Here is a 26,673-nt window from a genome sequence, read left to right as displayed (position 1 = left end):
CATAGCCTTTGTGTCCTTCAGCCCCAAATCTGGGGTATCCCACTCACAAAAGAGAAGGTCCGTAGTGGAAAAATAAAGGGAAATGTCGTGGGAGGGCCACTCAGAACAAACAACACAGGATCCATTGAGCCAAGACGAGACTCCTCGGGAGGTGCAGCAATCCCTAACTCTTCCAAAACAGTGGGAATGATGGGAATGAGAGGTCCCAGCTCGTCTCTGCGGAAAAGACGGATCACCCTAGGGTCGTTGCCCTCCGAGACCTGGCTCTGCCTCGTCGCACCCTGCAACGGAGTGCCGTCTCCTTCTACCGCCCCCCCAACGGGGGTAGGGACGGCTCCTCCTGATCCTCATGATCCGTAGACTCGAAGGGGGAATCTGTGTCCTCCCTGGGAGGGATAGCCCGCAATGGGTGCTTTGACCTGGAAGGCCCCCCCTGTGTCCCCCAACCGGGGTCGATCCTTGCCTGCAGGATGTGGGCCCTCAGAGCCCTCTGACTGGGGCGAATGTCGCTTATAGGCTTTGCGGGCCTTAAAGGCCCTATGCATATCCAAAATGAAATCTGACGAGGAGGAGGAACAGGAGCCCCCAGAATACGTTCCTGCGTCGCCCTCTTTCCCTCCCCCTGCTGCCCCCGCTGGCAAAACGGGCCGTGAGACCGGTCTTTGCGGGAAGAGGGAGGGCGGGGAATTCCTTGCCCCCACCGTGATCAGCCCCACGAAGGGGGCCGGAGCCAAAATGGCGGATTTTCCCACGCTGGCCGGCAGTTGCCTGGGGAGAGAAGAAGAAAGCTCCCCAACCGTAACTGCCATCGTCCGATGTCTCACCAGCACCCCCCGAACTGACCCTGACGTCCCTTCGCCTCTGGGGATGCAGGCTGAGCACAGCCCATCCCTCGAGAGGCGTGTGCTCCCCGAGCCGCAGGCCAAACAGGCCGAACCGCGAGGCATGTGGGAACTGGGGCGCCGCGAGAAACCAAACAAAAATTAAAATTAAAAATGGGGGGGGGGGGGTTGGGAGAGAGAGACGCGACAGCCGACCGCCGCAGCACAAAGCCCCGAGAGCCGCCACACAACGCACTACTAGTTTTATTTATTTATTTATTTATTTATTTAACTAAGACGCTGTCCCTCGTCGGGTCCCGAAGCTGTCCAGCTGGGGTGAGTGAGCCAGACTCCCCGGTATCACCCCGGCTGGGCTGTGAAAACAAGCAGGGTCCTCAGCACCAGCAGCCTACAAGAGCAGGGGGGATGGTTCCCTCAGGACCTGACAACCCCCTGGAAGGCACAGACCGGTGCTGCAATCTGCCTTCTCAATCTTCTTCCTTTTTTTTTTTTTTTTTTTTAAACGTAATTAAAAAAAAGGAATCAAACACAACACTGTCTAACTATCTAAACCCCTTCTTTTTCTTTTTCTTTTTTTAAGATCAGTTCAGGCTGTGGGCCATGCACCCAGACCATCTGCTGGAGACAGAGTAATACTGGCAGACTGTGGGTGGCACCCTGGTATTTATGTCAGAGCCTGTCAAATCTTGCTCTATCTCCATCTGCTGGTATGGAGGCAAAACCCAGGAGTCTGGACTGATCCGGTATGTACAGGGAATTACAGTTTGCTTTTCTTTAATGCAACAAAACCCAGAAAGGATTAAAGGAAAATTAGTTCTTACCTGTTAATTGTCATTCCTGTAGTACCACGGATCAGTCCAGACTGTGGGTTGAGCCTCCTTTCCAGCAGGTGGAGACAGACTAAAACTGAAAAGGGTGTCCTATATGAGGACAGAGCCTATCCTGTAACCCTTCAGTATAACCATTGTCAAAGCAGAAAACAACAAAAACCAGAATTGGATCAAGCAAGTAACTAGAAAAGCTCAATGGAGCAACTGTAGAACAATGTAAGAACATGGTAAGACTATACGCTCTTGCATATACTTGGCACTTGGAAAAACCAAGGCTTCCGGTGTAATTGCTCAGTATTCTTGTAAAGAATTAAGTATCAAAAACTGTGAACCTGTAAGAACAAGCTTCGAGAGGACAGAAAAGAAAGACAGACAGGGAAGGGCGTCTGGACTGATCCGTGGTACTACCGGAACGAAAATTAAAAGGTAAGAACTAAATTTCCTTTCCCTGTATGTACCCGGATCAGTCCAGACCATGGGATGTACCAAAACTTCCCTATCCCGGGTGGGACCGAGACAGTCCCGCTCGAAGCACTTGCCGCCCAAAAAAAACAAACACCGGCGCGTGCACATCCAGATGGTAATGCCGAGCAAAAGTATGTAGGGATGACCAGGTAGCGGTCCTGCAAAGTTCCTGTGGAGAAACTGATTGACTCTCCGCCCAGGAAGTAGCCTGAGAACATAGTGAGTGAGCCTTTAAGCCTTCCGGAATAGTCTGACCTTGGCAGAGATAAGCTGAGGAAATGGCTTCTTTCAATCATCTTGCAATAGTGGTCTTAGAAGCCAGCTTGCCTCGACTGGAACCACTCCAGAGGACAAAGAGATGGTCAGAGACCCGAAAGCCATTGGTGACCTGAAGATACCTGAGGAGAACGTGTTTGACATCCAGTTTACGAAGGTCGCCTCCAGTGGTACCCGCAATTTCCTCCGGAGAAAACGCTGGGAACCTTACCGACTGGTTGACATGGAATGCGGATACCACCTTCAGAAGAAAAGAGGGCACTGTTTTGAGGGAGACACCAGAGTCGGAAAATCGCAAAAAAGATTCCCGACAGGACAACGCTTGAATCTCAGAGACCCGCTGGGTGGATGCGATCGAAACAAGGAAAAACTGTCTCGAGCATAAGGTCCTTTACTGTTGCCCGATGGAGGGATGTGAACAGAGTAGAACAGAGGGCCCGGAGAACCAGATTGAGACTCCACGAAGGACAAGTATTGTGAGCGGGCGGCCGCAGGGGTTTGACTCCCCTCAAAAACCGAACCACGTCCAGGTGAGCCGCTAAGGGATGATCCTCGACCCGTCCGAGAAGAGAGCCAAGAGCGGAAACTTGCATGCGAAGGGAACTGAAGGAGAGGCCCTTCTGCAGAAAAGAGAGGACTAATGAAACCGAAGCAGAGTGTGCTGAGACACCTGACTCCTCACAAACAGTCCCGAAAACCTTCCAGATGTGCACGTAGGCCAGAGAAGTCGACTGCTTCCGAGCTCTAAGCAAAGTAGAGATGACCTCTTCCTTGTAGCCCTTGCATCTCAGACACCGCCATTCAAAATCCAGGCCGCTACCGCAGCAGCCGAGGAAGATGGCCCAGCCGTAGAGGTCCGTCCGTCGTCAGGTTGACAAGATCTGCGAACCATGGCCACTCGGGCGCTACCAGAATCACTGGACCCCTGTGGAGTTCTATTCTTCTGAGGACCTTTTCCACTAGGGGCCACGGAGGGAGCACGTACAGAAGGACGTCCGCGGGCCAAGGAAGAGCCAGAGCATCCACTCCCTCCGAGCCGTGGTCCATCCAGCGGCTAAAGAACCGATTGGCCTTGGCATTGCGCATGGTTGCCATTAGGTCCAGGTGGGGCTGACCCCACCTTCTGATGATCAGGTTCATGGCCGTTTCCAAGAGTTCCCACTCTCCCCGATCGAGCGATTGGCGACTGAGAAAATCGGCTTGAACATTCTCCTTGCCCACAATGTGGGAGGCCGCTAGGCAATCCAGGTGTCGTTCCGCCCATGCGAAGAGACGGCTGGCTTCCAGGGCTACCAGGCAATTGCAGGTGCCCCCCTGACGATTGATGTATGACACAGTGGTGGAGTTGTCGGACAGCACCCTCACCGCTTTGCCATGTATGAGGGGCAAGAACTCCTGCAGAGCCAGACACACTGCCCTGGCATCCAACCGATTGATGTGCCAGCGAGTCTGAATGGGCGACCATCTCCCCTGAGTGGACCGAGACAGGCAGACCGCACCCCAGCCTGAGAAACTGGCGTCCGAGGTTACTATCGTCCACTGTGGAGATTGAAGGGGGCATTCCCCTGAGAAGATGGGGGAGCGAAGCCACCACTGCAAGTCGGTGATGGTAGAGTCCAAAGCGGGAGGACTATGTGAAACTGTTCCAACACCGGCTGCCAACAGGATAGCAAAGCTTTCCGTGACGGTCGCATATGAGCAAATGCCCAGGGGACGAGGTCGATGGTGGAAGACCATGGACCCAAAGACCGACAAGTAGCCTCGCCCCAGATGAGTGTCGAAGTGGGCTCCCAGGAACTCTAAGTCCTGGGAGGGATGAGGGATGCTCACGGGAGAACTCAAAATCCACCCGAACGACGCGAGGAGAGCTGATACCCGATCCTCCACTCGATTGGCAAGAGCCATCGACTGGGCCCTCGCAAGTAGCACCACCAGGACCTCGGGAAAGGTGTGCAACGCAGTCACGAGGCCGAAGGGCAGCGGCCGAAAGTGGAAAAACCTGGTGAGGCTGAGGGAGCAAAGATACAGCAGGCAATCGCAGTGAATTGGAAAATGGGAGCATGCCGTTGTCAAAACGAGCGAAGGCGAGGAAACTCTCCGGGGTGAACCGCCGTGATGATCGCTCGCAAGGTGTCCATACAGAAGGATGGGATCTGAAGGTCCCGGAGGATCCCCTTGAGAGTTAAGATCGGCCGAGAAGCTCCGTCCTTCACGGGAACCACTAAGTAAGTAAAATATCGGCCTGCTCCACGCTTCCTTACCGGAACTGAAGCCACTGCGCCCGGCCTCTATAGTCTGATGAGGGTTCAGAAAATGTTGGAGACCCACCGGACCGCTGCGATCTTGACCCATTCCTCGAAGAAAAAGGGGGGAGGCGGTCGCCCCGACAAGGGACCAAGGAACAGGTTTACTAAACTTACTTGCGGGACAGGCTCCGGGGGCGGAGCGCTAGGACGGCCCTCGCGAAGGGAGCAACACCCGCTAAAAAGCTGCGAGCAGGACTGAAAGCGAGAAGGATAACCCCCGGAGGGGCTACCTCGGATGTGGGGCGTATACTGACTGTCCCTGGAAGGTGGACGGGAGGGTGTAAAGGAGCGTGAATGTTTTGGATGGTCCGCCGGAGCATAGAAACCTTGACTTCCCCTGAGGAACCAATAAGCTTCGTAAGGTCCACTCCAAAGAGCAACTCACCTTTGAAGGACAATGCGCCGAGCCGCACCTTGAAGGATGGGTCGGCCGCCCAATTTGACCACCAGAGGAGTCATGTGGCAAACACCACTGAGGTCATCACCTCCGCCAGGTCGCGAAGGAGGTTGCAGAGCGCAGCAGCCCTGTGAGTGATGATGGCTTCCAGACGTTCAGCCTGCTCCGCCTCTGCAGACGGGAGGTCCTGGGTGCCAAGTAATTGTTGAACCCACCTGAGGCCTGCCCACTGCATGAGACTGTCGCAGACAACCGCATGGACCCCCAGAGTTAGGACTCAAAAACGTGTGGTATATATGCCTCGAGCTTACGGTCCTGTACGCGCAGAGATGGAGGAGTACCCAGCGGGAACTTTCAACATATCTAAAACATACCTCCGGGAGGGTGTGGAGCTTGACGAGAGCACTCCCCATCCGGAGTCCCGCTACAGGTGCCTCCAATGCCCGCAACAGCAGTAGCTTGCGCGGGGGAGGGGGTTGAATCACTTGCCGGAACCCTGAGTCCCGCCAGGACCGGGTCCATATATTTATCTATTATTCTTATTTTTTTTTTCAAGGAGGCTGTAATAGTAGCCGCGGAGGGCCCCTCCAGCCCCAATCCCTCCTTTGAAAAATATGCAGAGGACCCTGGGAACATCATCCTCCATGGATGGGAGGGTGCTCACAGAAAGAGATGTGGGATCAGGATCCTGAAGAACTGAGGCCACCGGGGGGGGGGGGGGCCCACCCCAGAACCACCCCCACCCAGCGAAGCGACCTCAGGGCTATTGCGGCCGAACAACCAGTGAACGACGCATGGCACGGACACAATTTTTTTTTGGGGGGGGCAAGGGGGGACCCTTCTCCTCCTCCTGCAGCTAGTAAACAAAAATTGTGCAGGAGGAATCCGCAGAAAAAAACAGGCCCTGAATTTCCCGGGGGTGGGGGGCAGGGGTGGTGAAGGGAGGACAGGGATCCCATCCAGGGGGACTGCGGGGCTGAAATCAGGGGGTGCTCCAAAAAATTCTGTCCCCCAGCCCCAAGCAGCTCCAAAAACGGAGCCGCCGAAATATCCAAGATGGCCACCGTTCCTGGGCTTTGCCGACCCGGGAATGGCCTGGCCATGCTGAGGGGACGCGATCCCCGAGCTAAATTTGCCTGTCATGCCAAGGAGGGGCCTTCCCCACCTGGCAGGCAGGCAGAGCAAAGCCCCTCACGTGAAAATCGTGATGAGGGCTGCTCACAAGGGAGGCAGGCTGCCAGCCGCGGCATGAGAGAAGCCGCTCTGAAGAAAAAAAGTGTAAAAATAGATTTGATTGGCAGCCTGCCGGCAGGAGTGAAACAGGGCAGAAAAACCTGCTGACTCCTGCCTGTTTGGCTGCCGGTTCAAAACCCCAGTAAGTACAATTTAAAAATCAATATTAAATCTTTTTTTTTATTTTTTTATTTTTGAACACAGATTGAGCACAGCCAAAAAAGCTCTAGGCTCCCTGGGCAGCCGGGGGGGGGGGGGGGGGGAGAGACGAGCACTGGACCACCAGCCTCGGTCCCTACCGCAGCAAGGATGGGGGGAGAGGAACACTGGACCACCAGCGTCGGTCCCCACAACCGCGAGAATGGGGAGGGGGGGGAGACGAGACCTGGACCACCAGGCTCGGTCCCCACAGCGGCAAGGAAGGGGGGAGATGACCACTGGACCACCAGCATCGGTCCCCACACCAGGAATCACTTACGGACACGGCAAGGAAGGGAGGAGACGACCACTGGACCACCAGCGTCGGTCCCCACACCGGGAATCACTTACAGACTCAGGTCATGCTCCGCACAAGGGGCGAAGCCCCCCTGAGTCCGGCAAGAGCCAGGAGATGGAACCGTCTCCTGCACAAAAGAAAAGCTAAACTCCCTGTCTAGTATTTTTCTTTTTTTACAGGAAGAAAACCAAACGAGATCCCTAAGGAATAAGTACTTGTTTGATCCAAGAAGAGAGGAAGAAAGAAGGCTGACTAGCCTAGATCAGGAGACCGAAGGGTGAACTGCTGCACCTGCTGGAGACAGACAAATACTGAAGGGTTACAGGATAGGCTCTGTCCTCATATAGAACACCCTTTTCAGTTTTAGTCTGTCTCCACCTGCTGGAAAGAAGGCTCAACCCACGGTCTGGACTGATCCGGGTACGTACAGGGAACCCTATTTAAAGTAGATACAACAGTTCTAGGTTGCCACGTTAATGGTTCTTACCTCACAGCATCTGTTAGGTAATGCCAGCACAAATACACGGACTGAGAGTAGTACATCATATTATGATACAAAGATTTGGGACTAGATTTTGTGAGATACAAACTGGAAAGTTCTGTATTCCTGTAAAAAGCTGAAAAGAGATAATTGGCATGTTGAACACACCGTGAAACTTGACCCTGAGTATTTAGTCAGCATTACACTAACAGCTAACCTTAGTGATAAGTGTTATTGACTCACAATGTAATAAGAGGTGATGAAATCCTAGACTAACCACTCAGACATATTCTCTTACATGCACGCCTCAGGGGCTTTAAAAAAAATATGCATACATCTGAGCTTCCTGGCATCCAGAATATGTTTCATTAATGTATGATAAAATGTAATTTCAAAAAGCATTTTGAAAATTGGTTACAGCCAAGAAAAAATAAATGCTTCCTTTTCTTTCATACAATTTGCAATCTCTGTCTTCATAAATGCAAACAAAGCTACAACGTAACCCCTACGATTGATTCATCCAGATCTATATTTTTTTGAAACAATTCAAATTTCTTGCAAATATGCAGGGTCGGTAACTTTCCAATTGGTACGGAGGTGCACTTTGGCACGTGTGTGCCAGCGCACCAAAGGATGCGGCAATTTTATAACTTGCGCGCACATTATAAAATAGTCTGGCCGAGCGCAGATGTGCACACAAATCCCACTTCTACAGCATAAGTCAGGGGATTTTAAAAGGGGGCACGTGCCCATGCCATTGCTAGTTTCAACAGTTCATCCACCAGTTTGCCCAGTTAAGAGCATGGTGCTCCAAATCCAACTAGTTTAATAGCCTGCACTCCCCCCAGTTACCCTAGACCCCTTAAAATCCCTCAGATATGGCTAGGCTTTTTTTTTTTAACTTACACCTCCTTCATAGCAGAAGTAAACTTAGAAGGCTCTAGACCTGAGGTCATGCGCAAGCACATACATACTAGGGATGTGCATTCGTTTGCGACGAAATAGGAAACAGAGACAATATTTCCTATTACATCGTGGTTCGGGGGGTCCCCGAAATGATAGGAAAACCCACAAAATTTTGTGTGGTTTTCTTATTTTGGGAGGGGGAGAAAGGGCACATAAAAAAAACCTAACCCAAACCCACCCCAACCCTTCAGATTTAATTAATTACAATCCCCCACCCTCCCGACCCCCCCCCCCCAAAACTTGCCTAAAGTCCCTGGTGGTTCAGCGGGGGTCCCGGGAGTAATCTCTCTCCCTCTCGGGCTGTTGGCCTCTACTAATCAAAATGTCACATGGTAGGAGCAAAGGATGGCCCGCAGCAGGCTGATAACGAAGGCCGAATCAAAAGGTTCGGCCGAATTACATGCCTAATACATACCTGCGTGCACATCTCTTGGGTCCATCCATGTCCCACCCTGGAATGCCCATGCCCCACGCCTTTAAGCTCGAGTGAGTTGTGTGCGCTGCAGGAGATACGAGCCCTAGGTAGACACCTTTTGAAATACAGTGGGTGCTCGCGAGCTTACTTTTGGTGCTCACCAGGCTTTTAAAATTCACCTTAAAACATTTAAAGTGTCTAATAGTAAGGCCAGCCTATTGGCTAAATGGCATCTAGGCATATCCAGGAGGCACCACTTCTCAGACATCACCTGCCACAATACACCATTTGGCACACTAAAACGGACTTGAGCTGACTGCCCAAAACATGTAGCTTGTATTCTCAGACAATATTTGGTTGTTTTTTGTGCATCTATAAATAGTTTCCTCTCGCATTAGTTTAAATCTATTTTTATAAGCTAAATTTTAATACTACAGCTCACAAAGTCATAACTAACTTTTTCCTTTTGCTATTCTTTTTCAGGCATGCCAACAACCAATGACTTCTTCACATCATGCAAGAATAGGTTTTGTTTGGGGAACTGAGCTTTTAGCAATGCAGTTTTATTATTATTTTTAACATGAAAATATGGTTTGAGAATAAAAAGAGAGGTAGTGAGGCCATTAAACCCACATTTAGAGAAAGCAAATTAGCACATTAGGAATCTTTGTAAAGAGTGACCTAGATCCTTATGTATTACCTTCTTCATTTTTCAAGTCGACTTCCAGTAATTTCAGTCCCACGCAGGCACTAAGTAATCTCTCCATTCCATCAACGCTGCTGCCCAAATGCTGAGCAATGACAGCTGAAGAAAGAGGCACCTCTGGCTCCAGTAACAGATCAAACACTCCCAGCTCACAGGCGGTAAACATAGTCTAGAAGAGGAAACCATGCAGGGCCAATGATAGCATTAGGCATATGCATTAGTTTAAAAAGAAATTAAAAAAACAAAATGAATAGGGGCCACAAAGGAAATTAAAGGGGCCCTATGAATTAAATGAATCCTATTCGTTTCATTCATTTTAAATAGATTGGTTTCTAGAAGTCATTATAGTCAATGGATTCATAGAAATCATAGGAAAGCAACAGGTACATATGTACAGTTAAAACTTGTTACAATAAAGAGCAGGCAGTTAGAGAAGGTTAGGATGAGTATCTTGGCAAGGAGATAAGAGGAAAGATGTATCACAGCGAAGCAATTTGCCAGTCTGACCTATACTGCAGAGTGGATACATTGATGCTGATCTTGAAGACTGAGCATGTTAGAGAATTGCTCTGCATGGCTTCTCAAGACATTGTCTGTGTGAAAGCATATGCTCTGAGCTCTCTCCAAGTTCTTGGTAAAGTTTTCTCAAACTGTTTTTTGCTGCAGCACATTTTATAGTCTCACCATGCCAACAGTCAGTCACACAAGAGATGAAAGCAGTGAGACAGTCCTGCTTCACAATATCTGTGTCTCATAGCAGATTTATGTTGCTTCACTTGTTGTTGCTATTCTCTTTTTCCTTTCTGGTTATTGAAGTCCTAGATACACTTGAGAGTAATCATTTATTTTCTGTTTGCCTGGCAGTGGGCATAGTGTGGGCACTAGGCAGTGGGTATAAGTGAGCAGTGAGAGCAGGTCAGAGAATGCAGCAGAACAGGCTGTTGTGAAGCCTATCAGTGTCAGAGAAATAGTGTAGACAGCGTGACACCTTGGAGTTCCCTTTGCCACTGTGCCTTGGTGTCTTACCTCAGAGCTAACACCTTGCCAGATAAGGGGGAGGGGGCTGCTTTGCACCTCTCATTGTGTTTGGAGCCTTCAACATGTCACTAAAGCAACTCACAAAGCAGGTCATACCCTTCATCTAATTTTTGCTAATGCAAATAACTGCCAAATTAAAACTGAACACAAGATAATACCATGGCCAGATCATCAATTAATCAAAGCAGATCTAACCTTCAAGAATCAAACTAAACAAAAATCTGATAGTACTATCACTTTTTCATACAGAAAGAAAATTAAAAATGAGATAGCAAAATTGCTTACCTTGTATAAGTATTATCCCAGGTCAGCAGGATATAGTCCTCACATATGGGTGATGTCACTGACGGAGCCCTATCCCGGAAAACTTTCTGTCAAAGTTTCTAGAAACTTGCATCCTGAGCCTACTGAGCATGCCCAGCATGCCATGATCCCTTCAGCCACAGGGGTCTCCCTTCAGTCTCGTTTGTAGCAATGAGCGTTAGCCAAAAATAAAATAATAAAACATATCGGACCCAACTCCACGGGGTGGCGGGTGGGTTTCGTGAGGACTACATCCTGCTGTCCTGGGATAACCTCTATTACAAGGTAGGCGATTTTGCTTTATCCCAGGACAAGCAGGATGCTAGTCCTCACATATGGGTGATTAGAAAGCTACAGGCTGAGTCATCTTTGTATTGGACCAACAGTGTACAACTTGTGCAACAGGCACAACAACTGGTGTACTGTTGGGAAAAATGAGGCAGCCTGAAATCACGAAAGGTTGGATGTGGAAGGAGTTGGATCATGCTGGAAACAAGTTCTTTAAGAAAGATTGTCCATAGGCTAAATCTTGTCATCCTTCCTTGTCAAGACAGTAGTGAGCCGCAAAGGTGTGAAGAGAACTCCATGTTGCGGCTTTACATATGTCAGCTATTGGCACTGAACAATAGTGTGCTTCTGAGGTTGACATTGCTCTTACTGAGTGAACCTTTACTCGCCCCTGGAGAGGAAGGTCTGCTTTTTCATAACAAAATTGTATACAATCTGCAAGCCAATTAGATAGAGTTTGCTTGCCCACCGCTTTTCCAGGTTTGTTTTGATCAAAAGAAACAAAGAGCTGGGTGGATTTCCTATAGGCTGTAGTACGATCTAAGTAGTAAGCAAGCGCACGCTTACAGTCCAAGGTGTTTAAAGCCCTCTCTCCTTGGTGAAAGTGCAGTTTGGGGAAGAAAAGAAAGTAGGCAAGATGATGGATTGATTCAAGTGGAATTCCGAAACTATCTTGGGGAGAAATTTTGGGTGTGTCCAGAGTACCACTCGGTCATGGAGGAATTTGGTGTAGGGGGAGTATGTAACAAGTGCTTGTAACTCGCTAACCCATCCTGCAGATGTGATGGCTATTAAGAAGATAGTCTTCCAAGTGAGAAATTTAACATCACAGGAATCCATGGGTTCAAAAGGAGAATGCATGAGCCTCATTAAGACTACATTAAGGTCCCATTCCGTGACCGGTGGTCAGTGTGGGGGTTTAAGTTGAATTAAACCTCTCATAAATCTACTAACGAAGGGTTGCACTGATATTGGTGCATCTCCGACGGTATTGTGATAAGCTGAGATTGCACTTAAATGTACTCTTACAGAGGAGGTCTGGAGACCAGAGTCTGAGAGAAGCCATAGATAGTCTAATAAAGATGCTGTAGTGCAGAAAAAAGGGTCGATACTATTTTGTGTGCACTGTGCACCACGTGGTAAACCGTTTCCATTTAGCATGATAGTTCTTTCATGTGGAGGGTTTACGTGAAGCTACAAGCACTTGAGAGACATTAGTTGAAAGATTGAGAGGTTATAGAATCAAGCTTTCAACATCCATGCTGTGAGGGAGAGGGATTGAAGGTTGGGATGATGCAACCTGCCCTGATCCTGAGTTATGAGAGTGGGTGCTGTGCCCAGGCGAACTGGGTCTCTGATCGAGAGATCGAGGAGTATTGGAAACCACACTTGTTGAGGGCAATATGGAGCTATGAGTATCATGGACCCTTTGTCCTGTTGTAGCTTTACTAGGGTTTTGGTTATTAGCGGTATCGGGGATACGCATATAGAAGACCTGAATTCCAGTGGCGAGCAAAGGCGTCCCTGGGTAAGCGGTTTCTCTGCTTGTGCAGGGAGCAAAAATTGTCCACTTTGTAATTCAGTTGTGATGCAAAGAGGTCTACTGTTGTTGGCCCCAATGTTGAAAGATCTTGGTCGCTACTACTGGATCCAGAGACCACTCGTGAGGTTGGAATTGACGACTGAGACGATCCGCCACTACGTTGTGAATGCCTGCCAGATAAGTGGCCCAAAGAAACATTGAGTGTGTTAGGGCCCAGTTCCAAATCTGTGCAGCTTCTTGACAAAGGAGATACGAGCCCATACCTCCCTGTTTGTTTATGTACCACATGGCTACTGTGTTGTCTGTTTGTATCAGAACAGTTTTGGGGGAAAGGCAGACCTTGAACGCATGCAGCACATAACATATAGCTTGAAGCTCTAGGAAATTTATCTGAAATGTGGCTTCGAGTTTTGTCCAAGTACCTTGAGTCTGTAGATGTCCAATATGTGCTCCCCAACTGAAGGTGGATGCATCTGTAGTTAACATCACTTGCGTAATCGGTTGTTGGAAAGGTAGGCCTGTGAGCAAGTTGTCCATGTTTGTCCACCATAGGAGCGAGGACCGTAGTTGCTGAGTTACTTGAACTGGATAAGACAGTGGTTGAATGGCTTGTATCCATTGGTTTCTGAGTGTCCATTGAGTAACTCCCATGGCTAATCTGGCCATAGGAGTGACGTGAACTGTGGAGGCCATGTGACCTAAAAGAGTGAGACATTAATGAGCTGTTATTTGCGTGCGTGCACGGAGAGAGCCTGCTAATGAGGCGAGTGTCTGTGCATGGTCTTTTGGAAGGAAAGCTTTTGACGTTATGGTGTTTAATTCTGCTCCGATGAATTGTAACAGGTGAGAAGGTATGAAGTGGGATTTCTGGTAGTTGATGAGAAATCCCAACGAATGGAGTAGAGTTATTGTGAGTGTGAGAGAGTTGAGAGCTCCTTCTGATGAGCCAATCGTCCAGGTAAGGAAACATGTACACGCCTTCCTTGTGCAAGTGGGCAGCTGCCACTACCAGGCACTTTGTAAACACTCGAGGTGCTGAGGCAAGACCGAATGGTAGCCCCTTGTATTGGAAATGTTGACTTCCTACTAGGAATCGCAGATACTTGCAATGAGGAGGGAATATTGGAATGTGAGCGTAGGCGTCTTGAAGATCCAGGGAACAGAGCCAATCTCCTTTTTGAAGTAGAGGTAGCATGATGCCCAATGATACCATCCTGAATTTTTCTTTTTTCAGGTATTTGTTGAGTTTCCGGAGGTCCAATATGGGACGTAGGCCTCCTGTTTTCTTTGGAATGAGGAAATAACGGGTTTAGAATCCTCTGCCCTGCTGATGTCGGGGAACTGGTTCCATGGCCCTGGCTCTCAGATGGGTGGATAATTCTTTTTGTAAGAGTGTGGATTGATTGTTTACTGTCCAAGACGAGGTGGGTGGAGTATCGTTTGGTACAGAGAGAAAGTCCAGGTGGTACCCTTGAGATGTTATCGAGAGTACCCATTGGTCTGTAGTGATGTGCGACCAATTGTGCTGGAAGAAAGTGATCCGACTTCCTACTGGCAAATTTGGGGTTGGATTGGCAAGTAGGCTTCTGTTCCCCAGTGAGATTTCAAAATCCCGAAGTCGGGCCTGTTTGCGGCAGGGGTTGAGCTCTAGTGCTCTTGGTTGTCGGGCCTGCGGTCTTTGTTCTGATCTAGATGACCTTCCACGGGCAGGAGGTGGATAGTACCTCCGTGGTCTATAATATGGCCGTTTTGAATCCTTCCTTGGGAGTCTTCGTTTAGATGTTTGGGACACCTGAGGAGCAGAGGAGAACTATCGCAAGGTTTCCGAATGTTCCTTCAGCTGGGAAACTGCCTCTCGTACTTTATCTCCAAAGAGATTGTCCCCTGCACAAGGAAGATCAGCAAGTTTCTCTTGTACTTCTGGTCTCAGGTCAGAGGCCTTGAGCCAGGCCCATCTGCGGGCACTTATGCCAGTGGCAGACATTCTAGATAACGTCTCGAAGCTATCATAAGCTGCACGAACTTCATATTTCCCAGCCTCCAGGCCCTTATGGATGATACTATTGAAGGAATCTTGAAATTGTTGGAGAAAGAGATTCTGAGAGTTCCTGAATTTGTTTCCACAAATTACGCTGATATTGCATAATATAGAGTTAGTAGGACACAATTCTGGATACTACATGGACCCCTGAAACATTTTCCTGCCGATGGTGTCCAAAAACCTGTTGTCTTTCCCAGGAGGATTTGATGAATGAGGTTTCATTCTTTTTTACCTCTTCTGAGCTGACTCTACTACTACCGATTGATGGGGTAGTTGAGTTTTTTGGAAGCCTGGGATATGCTGGACTAGGTATGTAGCATCAGTTCTTTTATTCACCGGTGGTATGGTGCAGGGATGCTCCCATAGCCTGTGTTGTAAGTCGACTAGGACTTCATGAACTGGTATCGCCAGGACTTCTTTAGGTGGGTCCATGAATTGTAATACCTCCAGAGTCTTCTGTCTAGTATCCTCTTCAGATTCCAGCTGAAAATGGATGGTATCAGCCATGTCTTTGATGAAATTTGAAAAAGAAAGGTCCTCTGGAGGGGATTTCCTTCTTTCCTCTGGAGGAGAAGGTTCTGAGAGGACTTCCTCTGAGGAAGAGTCAATATTTGGATCCTCCCAAGTGTCCGATGAATTTCCTCTGAGGAAGAGTCAGTATTTGGATCCTTCCAAGTGTCCGAGGAGGAGTCGATGGAATAGGAAGAGATGGCATTGATGGCATCAATGGTTTCTCTAGTAGTTTTGATGGAAATAGTGGAGAAAACAATGGCCATGGACGTGAGATTCCCGATGGACCTGGAATAGGTTCAGGTATCGGTACTTCCTTCACCATTTCTTCTTCCATCGGTCTTGGCATCGGGACACCGGGTGGTTGTACCGAGATGGCACAGATGAGTGTGTCTAATTTTGCTAAAATTGGCGTGAAAAAGGACATATCCGGCATCGGTACTGGTTGAACTGGAACTGGCGATGGAGTCAGTGATGGCATCGGAATGGGCACCGGTGACGCGAATGGAACCAGTACCGGCGATGGTGCTGACATCGATGGCGGAACCGTGATTGGTGCTGGCATTGGAGGCATGTCACGGAGTGCGTCTCGAACTTCCTGGCGGATGTAACCATTCAGTTCCGCCCTCATACCTGGTGAAACCAGAGCAGCTATGGGAGGAGGCAGCAAAGGCAATACCGGTATCTCCGCAGGGCCCTGTGGAGGTACGGTTCCCGGCACCGATATCGGTGGGGATTGCCTAGGAGTCAAAGGCCTCGATGGACATGGAGAGTCCTCTCTCCGAGGCTTCTTTGGAATTGATTCGAGACTTGTCGATGGAACTCCGGTTATCGGATCCAATTCAGGATTGTGAGGCCTCCGGTGTCGATGATGATGTTTCTGCTGATGTTCGACGCCTTTTTCGATGACAGATGTAGACTTTATCAATGATCTTGAAGGGGTCGGTGAAGGCCGATCACCTGCTTCATCCGGTCTACTTTTCGTTTTGAGGATGACCTTCCTAATCGCTCCAGCCGGAGACGACTGTGTGGAAGTTGAAGTCGATGGCATTAGTTGAAGATGGAATAACTGCTCCATTTTCTCCATGCGCAGTCTTCTGCCTTTCGGCATCATTTCAGCACATCTTGGGCATGTTGAAACAGCATGTCCCTCACCAAGGCAAAATACACACTCGATGTGTGGGTCCGTTATGGACATAGTGCAGGAACTATTTGGGCACTTCTTGAAACCCGTAGCCATAGCGAAGGCCAGACAGCCATCGACGACCTTCTGACACGGTTTAGCGGTAACGGAACCAACCGGAAAAATTTAAAGACTTACCGACGGTGGAAAAAGGGGAGACCCCTAACGTGCTTTAAAGTTTTTCCGAGTTTTTAAACTTTTTTATGTAGTGAAAATTCACCACAAAGGACTCCTATAACCGCGAGGCTAACGGCTTTGCAGAAAAAAGAAGACTGAAGGGAGACCCCTGTGGCTCGAGGAATCATGGTATGCTGGAAACTTTGACAGAAAGATTTCCAGGATAGGGCTCCGTCAGTGACGTCACCCATATGTGAGGACTAGCATCCTGCTTGTCCTGGGATAAATTATCAAATGCACTAGAAAACAAGATTTATGACCGCACTCAGGCACCTCTCATATATATACATAGGCACAGTCACACACACACTCACTTTTATATACACTTATCATCTCATACACATACCCTCATACACACACACACACACACCCCTCTTGCATAGCAGGGCCTCTTCTTCTGCCACTGGCCTTTTCTTCTGGAGCTCGCTTTTGCTGACATGGAGTGGAAACCCCACCAGCACATCACTGCTCTGCACCGCCATGGGACTTTCCTGCTGGTGGCAATGGCACCCCTCCCCCCTGTTGTCACCTGAGGCTGACTACCCCCTCGACACCCCCCCCCCCCCCCTCCTTTTGTATGCCTCTGTCTATTATGCCTCTTGGCTCACCGAGTTTTCCTTTCTTGATTCATTAACATTGTACTAGACTTCTAAGACATTGTATAAAAGATAAATATGTAACCCCTTGGAGTTTTAGTTTTTTCTTCAGTCTTATGTAATGCTTAGTTATTTTAATAATTGTTGAGTTACTCTCCATCACTGTATTCTAGCTGCAACCAGTCACTTCCCTTTCTACTGCATCTCTTCGTCTAACTACACCAGTTCATTCTCTGAGAACCTTAAACAGTAAACAAGCATTAGAGAAAATTAACTATGACCAATCTTTATTTCTGTTGGTCAAAATAATATCACTAAAATATTCACAGATGTATGCATTACATTTTTGCTATTCTTACCTTAGAAACTAGAAAACCATCCCTGTACTCAATTAGTTTCTTGGGAAAGTCAAGATCTTCTGAAGAGCCCATGTCTCTGTGAGAAGTCTGCATTAAATCTGATTTCATTATCCATAAAAACTGCTTTTGTTTATAGGTATATCTACAAAGTGAGGTCAATGCTCAAAGCAATTTAGATGGATAACTCACAAATTATCCATCTAACTCCAAGTTACTCATTTAACACAAAAACTACTCTCGGGAAGTTTTTGTCCCAGTGCAACCCTTTAAAGGCTTGCACAATCAGTGTTCATGATCACAGCAGGCTAAAATTTTGTGAATTTTCATCATTTATCATGATTTTTTATTTCTGAAAATTTTAACCCCTTGCCCCCTTCAGTTTTTGCTCCATATCTTGTACACCCTAGAATCTCCACTGGCATATTTTTGTTCCAATGAATGTCTCTTTTGATCGTCCTGATTTATGGGTAAAAGTTTCAGAAATCAAAGGTCATCATGTAACCATTTTATTATTAATAATGACATGCAAGGTCCTGAGTTCAGTGCAGTGGGTACAGTAGAGAGTAGTATGTAGTGTAGAAAGAATGAATAAAGGCAGTCATTTGTATAATAATATTTTGTATGAGTTATGCAAGCATGTTAGCGAGAAGGAGCAAGGGTGTGATGAGTCACAGGTGAGAAAGGTCTGTAAAGGTTTGAAAATATTTTTCTGTATCTATCTTCTGTTCAAGCCTGATTAGATTGAGGATATTAGCTTCTCTAGATGGCTGTCACAGATTGTACTACCAAAACTTTGTAATAAATAGACAACATGCAGAATTATGGTCTGCACTTAATACAGAGCATCAATTTGTGAACCAAAAACATTTATTTTCTTTCAGTTATGGAGCCTAAAACATAGTGGGATAAAAACATCCTGATGGCAATTCTAGGTGCACACTTTCCCAGTAGTTCTATTAAATGTTTAGTTTTGAATATCGACTCCATACTGCATAGCATTAATCGCCCAAGTGAACTGCAGTGCTATTGTATATGGGATTAAGGCATAGGAATGCTTTTAGTACAGAGTAAAATAACTATTATATGTTTCATATATAAACAGGTTAATTTTTATATAGTCTAGGATAAGAATGAACAATCCTGGTCCACCTTTGCTGAACAAATTGAGTGAAATTTCTCATATGAAGAGATAAAATTTGTATCAATAATTTGTGTTTCAAACTAAGGAAAGCATATATAAAGACACCTACCCTACTGAAATTGAAACCATACATATATTTTTATGATGCAGTTGTAATTAAAGCTCTTTAGAATGTGCGTAAACATTCAAGGTTTGACACATTTATGAAAGGAGACCTTCCAGCTTTGGTCATTTAAATAGGAGAAAGATTTTTCTATCAGAGAGGTAAGATTTTACAGTTTTAGTACAGCAACCTAGATATTAATAAGGGTGGTGATACTTGGAAACAACGTGGAGAAAAGGGCAATTGTCTATTATGAGGGTGCCGAGTCACCTTAAAATGAGAGTGAGTTGGATAGTTGAAAAGAGATAGTGAAATACTTCCAGATGTGGTTCTACAGCTGAAAGCTCTTTTCTTACTTTTGGAAGCATGGAGCAGAGCATGAAAATGTAATGTAATGGTACATTCAACTAACATGTTCTGAACATGATTGAATAGTTTTTCCACTCTGTTATTGTTATGCTGACCGAGGAGATGTGGACCTCTTGCCTGAGGGGGAAGTTGGCACTACCTGAAGGAGCAAACTCCCACAGGCCCCCACCATCAGGAGGCGAGGCAGAACTGAAACAAGGGCCAGCTGAAGCTTCACCACTACCAGCCCCGTTCCCCGCAGGTTGAGCCCATGGGTGCGTAGGGCCGGCTGGACTTAGGTGGGCCCTTGAGAAGATGAAGGATTTGTCGATGTCCGGTCCAAGATCAGAAGCCAGAGAGTGGCCAATCGCCAGTCTGAGGTCAGAATCCAGAGAGTCGCCAATCGCCGGTCCAAGGTCAGAAGCCAGGGAATCAGTCCAGGAGCTGCAGAAGGGGCAACAGGACTCAGAAGGCAGGGCTCGGAAAGGCAGGAACAAGAGCACCAGAGGCACAGACGAAATTACTGAAGCAAGCAGACTTGAAGTTGAGGAACAGGAAGAAGAGGCTCTCATAAGTAGTACCTGGGTCCTGATGTCATCTAGTAGGCTGGACTGAATCAAGACAGCCTGCCCCTTTAAGACGAGCTCCGGAGGCATGGCCAAGCGTCTAAATGGCGACCTGCCCGATGTGAGCTGCGGTAGAGGAGGGCTGCAGCCTGCTGCCGTGAAGAGGAGGACCGGGAATCGTCCAAGTCACCGCGGGGTGCTGGACAGGCGCTGCGGCAGGGCCCACGGGCATGGGGGAGGTCCGATGCCTGAGGCGGGATTTGCTCCCTGCCGTGGCATGGCTGTCGGTGCCCGGGCTGGAGGTAAGAGGGGCCGATCGCGGACACCCGTGGCGTCTAACAGTTATAGAAGCTGAAGCAACAGCTGCCACTTGAAAATCCCAAGTGTTAATCAGTTTAAAGAAATGATGACATATGCCAAAAAAAGAATAATGAGGATTGCACATTCATCAGGGACAGCACAAGGAAATCTATTACTTCCACATACTTCTGTGGTTTAACCTGAAGCTGAAGTTAAAGTCTGTAAAAAAATAAAATAAAATAAAGGTAAAGCTAAGACTGCGATCTGTCTGCAAGTGCACTTTTAGAAACATAATCCCACCAAGGAATATATAGAAGCTCGTAAATTCTTATGTATTCATGATTGCTTTCATTAGAACAACTTTAATCTTAAAATAAAAAGTCAGCGTGGTTATAATGAAAAGGTAAAATTAGCTCTTACTTGATCATTTTGTTTCCTTGAGTCCAGTCTGGCCACTCCACACAAATGGGTTATGCCCACTGATCTGCAGATGGAGGCAGAGAATAACAGGGTCACTGACATCACATCTTTTAAGCATTCAAGCTGAGCTCAACCTGCCTGTATTACCTGTAATAAGCTAACTCTGGACATTTTAAAAATCAAAATGAAAAATTATATGACATTCTCCTTTCTTTTCTTTTTATTTTTACCAGAGGGCTTCTAAAATACAAAGAAAAAGGGAAAAACACTTGAAAACATTATGTACAGGACCAGTGCAAGAGTCTTTAGCACCCTACGCAGACCAGTGTAACAACCCCCCCCCCCCCCCCCCCGAGTTGAATATGCACTCTGACAGTGGTAAATATATAGAGTGATGGTCACCCTCTTACAGTGCCCTCTCTCTGCTTCTCTCTCTCTTTCTACCTAGTGAGTGCTCCTTGACTGTTGTCGCACATTTTGAAAATGGCGCTCTTGCAGGTCTGGGCGGGGCACTGCCCACTGACACCGTCCTAAGTAACCACATAATGGTCACGCCTGCCCGGAGTATGAGCAGTCTTGGAAAAAAAATCACAACTCAAGAAAACATCCCTGAACATGGCATGCCTTCCTGAAAGAACAGAACTTTATGTTCCGCCAGTCAAACCCTTCCAGACATCCCCTCTCCACACTCAGCCCACCTTAGTGCAACAAAGGAAATGGCATTCTCTGTAATTGGTCCCACACTGTGGAACTCTCCTCGTGCTTACTGTGCATAGCGTAAAGGATCCTAAAGATTTTCAAAAGATTCTAAAAACAGTCCTATTTAAAGCAGCTTTTCCATCTGGATAACATCAGAGAGATAGCTGTTTAACTTTTGAATAGACATCACTGTAGTAGCATTTTTCTATTTTGTTTGTACATGAATGTTTATTTGAAAAATTTTATGTTGTATGTTTCTATGTACTCCATCCCAAACTTTGGAGGGCATGAGAAACAAATTATTTTAAATAAATACATGAATAATTAAACAAACAAAGGTTTGGCAGGTAAGAATTAATTTTACATTGCTGATCATCCAGTCAGACCAGTCCAGATGAATGGGATATATGGCATGTAATCTTACCCTGAATAGGGTGAGACCCTGCTAAACCCACTCCACACTTCAGTGGCAAAAAAAAAAGGCTTCATGCCTTGCAGCAACATCTAAACAATGATATTTTGAAAAGATATGGAGGGAAGACCAAGTCCCTTCTCTATAGATATCCAGTGGAAAAACCAACCATATCCATGTCTGAGGGTTTGCCTGAGCCCTAGTAGAGTGTTCCAGAACTTGCTTGGGCAAAGGCCTACTGCTACTGACAAATGCCGCATGGATGACCTCCTTAATCCAATGTGATATTGACTCCACCGAACAAAAAAAATGATCCAACCTCCTGAAAGCATTAGTAACCTCTCCTCACACACAAGTGTAACCCACCTTTAGTAAAAATACATTGACAATATCAAAACTATCACTTGTGACACTAAAGGACTGCCAATTGGGTGCTGTCTCTTTAAGGGTTGCAAAAACACTCCAGAACTGTAGTCAGTACAGGGCATGTGCAATCAGATCACTGTTGCCTCAGTCCAAGATGGAGAAAATTCTCTGATCTGCTCTGAAGCTAAAGAAATTGTAGTCTTTTTTCAGTTAAGGTAAGCAGCCATTCATATCTGCAGTCATGTGAATTGTGCTAGCATTAGCTAGGGATGTGAATCGTTTTTTGACGATTTAAAATATCGTCCGATATATTTTAAATCATCAAAAATCGTTAGAGCCGCGATACAATAACAATTCCCTCGATTTATCGTCAAAAAATCGTAAATCGGGGGAAGGGGGAGGGGAAGGGGGAGGGCGGGAAAACCGGCACACTAAAACAACCCTAAAACCCACCTCGACCCTTTAAAATAAATCCCCCACCCTCCCGAACCCCCCCAAAATGCCTTAAATTACCTGGGGTCCAGAGGAAGGGTCCCGGTGTGATCTTTTACTCTCGGACCTCGGACCTCCGTGCGTTGTAGAAACAAAATGGCGCCGGCACTACCTTTGACCTGTCATATGACAGGCCGGCGCCATTTTGTTTTTTTGTCCCCCGACGTCAGGAGCGTAGGAGATTGCTCCTGGACCCCCGCTGGACCCCCAGGGACTTTTGGGCAGCTTGGGGGGGCCTCCTGACCCCCACAAGACTTGCCAAAAGTCCAGCGGGGGTCCAGAACGACCTCCTGCAGTCGAATCGTGTTGCCGTACGGCCGGCGCCATTTTGCGCAAAATGGCGCCGGCCACACCGGGACCCTTCCTCTGGACCCCAGGTAATTTAAGGCATTTTGGGGGGGTTCGGGAGGGTGGGGGATTTATTTTAAAGGGTCGGGGTGGGTTTTAGGGTTGTTTTAGTGTGCCGGTTTTCCCGCCCTCCCCCCCCACTGGACCCCAGGTAATTTAAGGCATTTTGGGGGGGTTCGGGAGGGTGGGGGGATTTATTTTAAAGGGTCGGGGTGGGTTTTAGGGATGTTTTAGTGTGCCGGTTTTCGATTTACACGATATTTAAAAAACCCAAACTGCGACGATCCGATTCCCTCCCCCTCCCAGCTGAAATCGATCGTTAAGACGATCGATCACACGATTCACATCTCAATTAGCTATGATTATTTAGGAGCCTTGTAATGGAGTTTCATCCTTATTTTGCCCGTATAAAAGTACAAGTTGTTAGGATTTATAAATGTGCAAACTATTGTTATTAGCTAAATTACTGCAAGCAATTTATTTGTCCTTGAAAAAGATATTACATTTAAATGTTGCTTATGTGTTAACAAAAAGAGGAGTGCATATGACAAGGGCAAGTGCAGACAGATCACTGTTTCCTCAGCCCATGACAGAGGAAGTTCCCTGCTCTGCTCTGAAGCTAAAATTATTGTTGTCTATCTACAATTAAGGATCCATGCTGTGAAAGATTTAGAGTCATTTGATTTGCTGGAAACCAAGGGTTCACTTGGCTGGAGGATGCTATAATGAGAATTCTGAATATATCAAAACCTCTTTTGGCGGTAAAAACTACCAACAACAAATATATATTGATTTCTCACTGTATATAGAACAATTACTGTCTTTTAGCAACCTTCATAAGGCACAAGGTTCCTGATGTGTTTATCAGGTAACCTATCAGAGCCGAATAAGCTTCTGTGTGCTGTTGGGTTTAATCATTGGTTGCTGCAAGTGATTAAATTAGTGTAAACTTAACTTGAGAATAGTTGCAAAATGTCACGGCAAGTACTTGGTTTTAAAGTGCTTGCCGTCTGCCGCGATGTGCTGTAATTTTGAAGTGAAGGTCTCTTTCAGGTACGCAGATGTGTTCCCTGGCCGGGGCTGCAAATTGAACGTCCTGCAATGGAGTCCCTTTCACGGACTCTGCAGGGTTTCGGAATTACGTCTTTCTTCAGGGGTGCAGCAAACTGATAAAAAGCAGTAAATCTTATAGACATGCTCAAAATCGAACATACATGGCATTGTGATGTTAGATGCAGTTGCTTATGGCATAAATGTTATTATCACTCAAAGCAATAAATCTGTAAAAGTTCTATTCTTAAAGGCACACATCATATGGATGCAAATCCTATAGGCAGTGAAAATGATACTGTACCACTTACCAACTGGATGTATATGTTCAGCACTAGAGAAAGTAAACTTCCTGTCCGATCGGGGATCACTGCAGCGTCTGATGCAGCACAGTATATGCGCTGTCCCTTTAAACTCGGAAAAAGCCTGCGAAATCTCGCGGTTAATCTGTATCATTCGTAATGGTTAATACTCTCATTTTGGATGATTAATATCACAGTAGAGGAGACTTTCAACGTCAAATTAATGTAATACTTATTAAGCACAGATCATTCTGGTGGTTGGAAAGTACTTTTCTTATCACATCGTATACCATTCTATTTTTTCATTCAAGCCTGCTGGTTCCACTATTTGTAATTTGAAGATCCAATAGTTCTCCCTGTAATTGTTTTGTTTTACGATCTCCTCCTCGTTTGAATGTGGGAACATGTTCTAAGATTGTCCATTTAAATTCTGCGAATGTCTGTTTTCTTAAAATGCTATGTGAAACTATTGGTGCCTTCATGTCTTTAGTATTTAAATGACTTCGATGCTCTATTAGTCTTACTCTCATTCTCCTTGATGTGCGTCCTATGTAAATTGTAGGACATGGGCACTGCAAGGCATATATAACATGGTCAATATTGCAATCTGTATTCTCCTTGCGTTTGACCCTGTATCCTGAAACAGGGTCTTGCCATACTGTACCAGGTACAGTTGAGTTACAGAAGTCACATTTTCCCCACACTTCATGTCCATGTACTTCTGTCTCTGAGTGGTGGTCATATTGGATAGCCGCTCTCACCACGTGCTGTTTTATATTGATTCCTCTAGAATATGAAAACATGGGAGCTTGGCTAAAGATGGAATGCGTTTGTAAGACATGCCAATTGTCTTGAATAATCTCTTTGATTTTTTTTTTTTGTGAAGTTACTATGTTTGAGCACACATACTATTTTTTCATTTTGTGAATGTGCTTTATATTGGAGCAACTGGTCTCTATCTGAGTACTTAGCTCTAATGAATGCTTTCTTAATCACTCGTTTAGGGTATCCTCTCTGCTGGAATCTTGAGGATAATTGTCGTGCCTGGTCTAAAAAATCTTCTTTCTGGGAGCAAATCCTTCGTATTCTGAAGAATTGACCAATTGGGAGGCCATTCTTGAAGTGTGTTGGATGGTGGCTTTCAGAGCGCAACAGGTTGGTCCTGTCTGTTGGCTTTCGATATAACATGGTCTCTAAATTATCACCCACTCGTAGGATTTGAATGTCTAGAAAAGACAATGTCTTTTGGTGATAAGTGATGGTGAATTTAAGATTTGGATCGACCTGGTTAAGCCAGTTGTAGAATTCCATGAGTGTCTGTTCTGTGTTTAGCCAAATCAAAAAAATGTCATCTATATATCTTGTCCAATGTTTTACATATTGAAAATATATAGATACACATGAGCTTCTTCAAATTTTGTGACATATAAATTAGCCACATCCAGGGCTACTGGAGATCCCATTGCTACGCCATGTTTCTGCATGAATATTTCCTGTCCAAAATGGAAGAAATTATTTTTAAGTACCAATTCTGCGAGTTGGATGAGGAACTCTGATGGAATACGTTGTGGTCTGGCACGTCTTTCAAGACACTCACTGACTATGTCTAACGCCTCCTGCTGAGAAATATTCTTATACAGCGCTTCCATGTCAAGGGAAACTAAAATCGCTTTTGAGAGCAAGGAATGGATGGATGCCAATTTCCTTAGCATGTGTGCAGTATCTTGGATATATGACGTGGCTTCTTGTACATACTCTTGACAGAAAATATCTATGAGCTTAGCTAGGGTTTCTAAAATGGATCCATTGGCGAATACTATGGGCCTGCATGGGGGGTGGTCTAAAGTTTTATGTATCTTGGGCACCCCATATATCACAGGGGCCCGTGGGGACTGAACTTGAAGAAATGCTAGTTCTCTATTTGTAAGAAAACCCCTGCTTCTTGCTTCTTGCAAAATGGATTGGATTTTATTTTGCAGCTCATATGTTGGATCAATGTCTATTTTCTGATAAAACTTTACATTGCTAATTGTTGCTGTAGCTCCATTTTGTAATCTCTAGTGTTCATGATGAAGCTTATTCGGCTCTGATAGGTTACCTGATAAACACATCAGGAACCTTGTGCCTTATCAAGGTACTAAAAAACAATAATTGTTCTATATACAGTGGGAAATCAATATATATTTGATAATGAGAATTCAGCAATTAGTAGCAGGATCTACGCTATCATCTTCCTCCATTCAGCATTCAAACGGCTCCACAGTAGGATACAACCTGGGACTCTGTTAGCAGTGCAAAGACTGTGTAAAGATTGGAGCTAACTGCTGATTTAATACCAGTTTGAAATCTTTGAGCAGGATTTTATGCCTAAGCCTTTACAGTATTCATGTATTTGTGGAGTGAGCAGATTGATCAAGTTTTCTAATTATTCAATAAAGTTTAATGCTGTTACATGCTAATGAGGTGTGATGTTTCATTACAGGTACTGGGCTAGCAGTTGAACTCCAGGTTTCTACAGCCTTAACTCTGAAGTTGGTGAACCCTGGAGTAATAACCTATAACAGGAAACTCGTGCACATATATATTGCAAGGTTACACAAGCAATACTGCCTTCTTGGTCAGAAGCTTGAGTGAAATCTCCCTAATCGGCTCAAAACACTCTCCTGACAAAAATT

The 26,673-nt window shown here is 46.2% G+C and overlaps 1 protein-coding gene across 4 annotated transcripts in view; it reads right to left on the bottom strand.

Annotated features, from left to right (window-relative positions):
• The window catches only part of LOC115092609 (acetylserotonin O-methyltransferase-like), a 97,121-nt gene that overhangs the window by 61,679 nt on the left and 8,769 nt on the right, over positions 1–26,673 (bottom strand). The window contains exons 2-4 of one of the 4 annotated variants that reach the window (XM_029603643.1): positions 20,330–20,393; positions 9,408–9,582; positions 7,333–7,462 (exon numbers count right to left, since the gene is read on the bottom strand). In XM_029603643.1, coding sequence (XP_029459503.1) covers positions 7,333–7,462; positions 9,408–9,579 — 302 coding nt within the window. In that variant the 5' untranslated portion in view covers positions 9,580–9,582; positions 20,330–20,393. Of the gene's footprint in view, positions 1–7,332; positions 7,463–9,407; positions 9,583–17,451; positions 17,727–19,624; positions 19,715–20,329; positions 20,394–26,673 lie in introns of those variants that run through there. The other 3 variants (XM_029603641.1, XM_029603642.1, XM_029603640.1) reach the window with 3 other exon arrangements.

Source organism: Rhinatrema bivittatum, chromosome 5 (genome assembly GCF_901001135.1).
Source record: "Rhinatrema bivittatum chromosome 5, aRhiBiv1.1, whole genome shotgun sequence".
In the NCBI taxonomy this organism is placed as follows: domain Eukaryota; kingdom Metazoa; phylum Chordata; class Amphibia; order Gymnophiona; family Rhinatrematidae; genus Rhinatrema; species Rhinatrema bivittatum.
The sequence above is the reverse complement of the archived record's forward strand: the minus strand, read 5'-3'. Positions and strand labels throughout refer to the sequence as shown.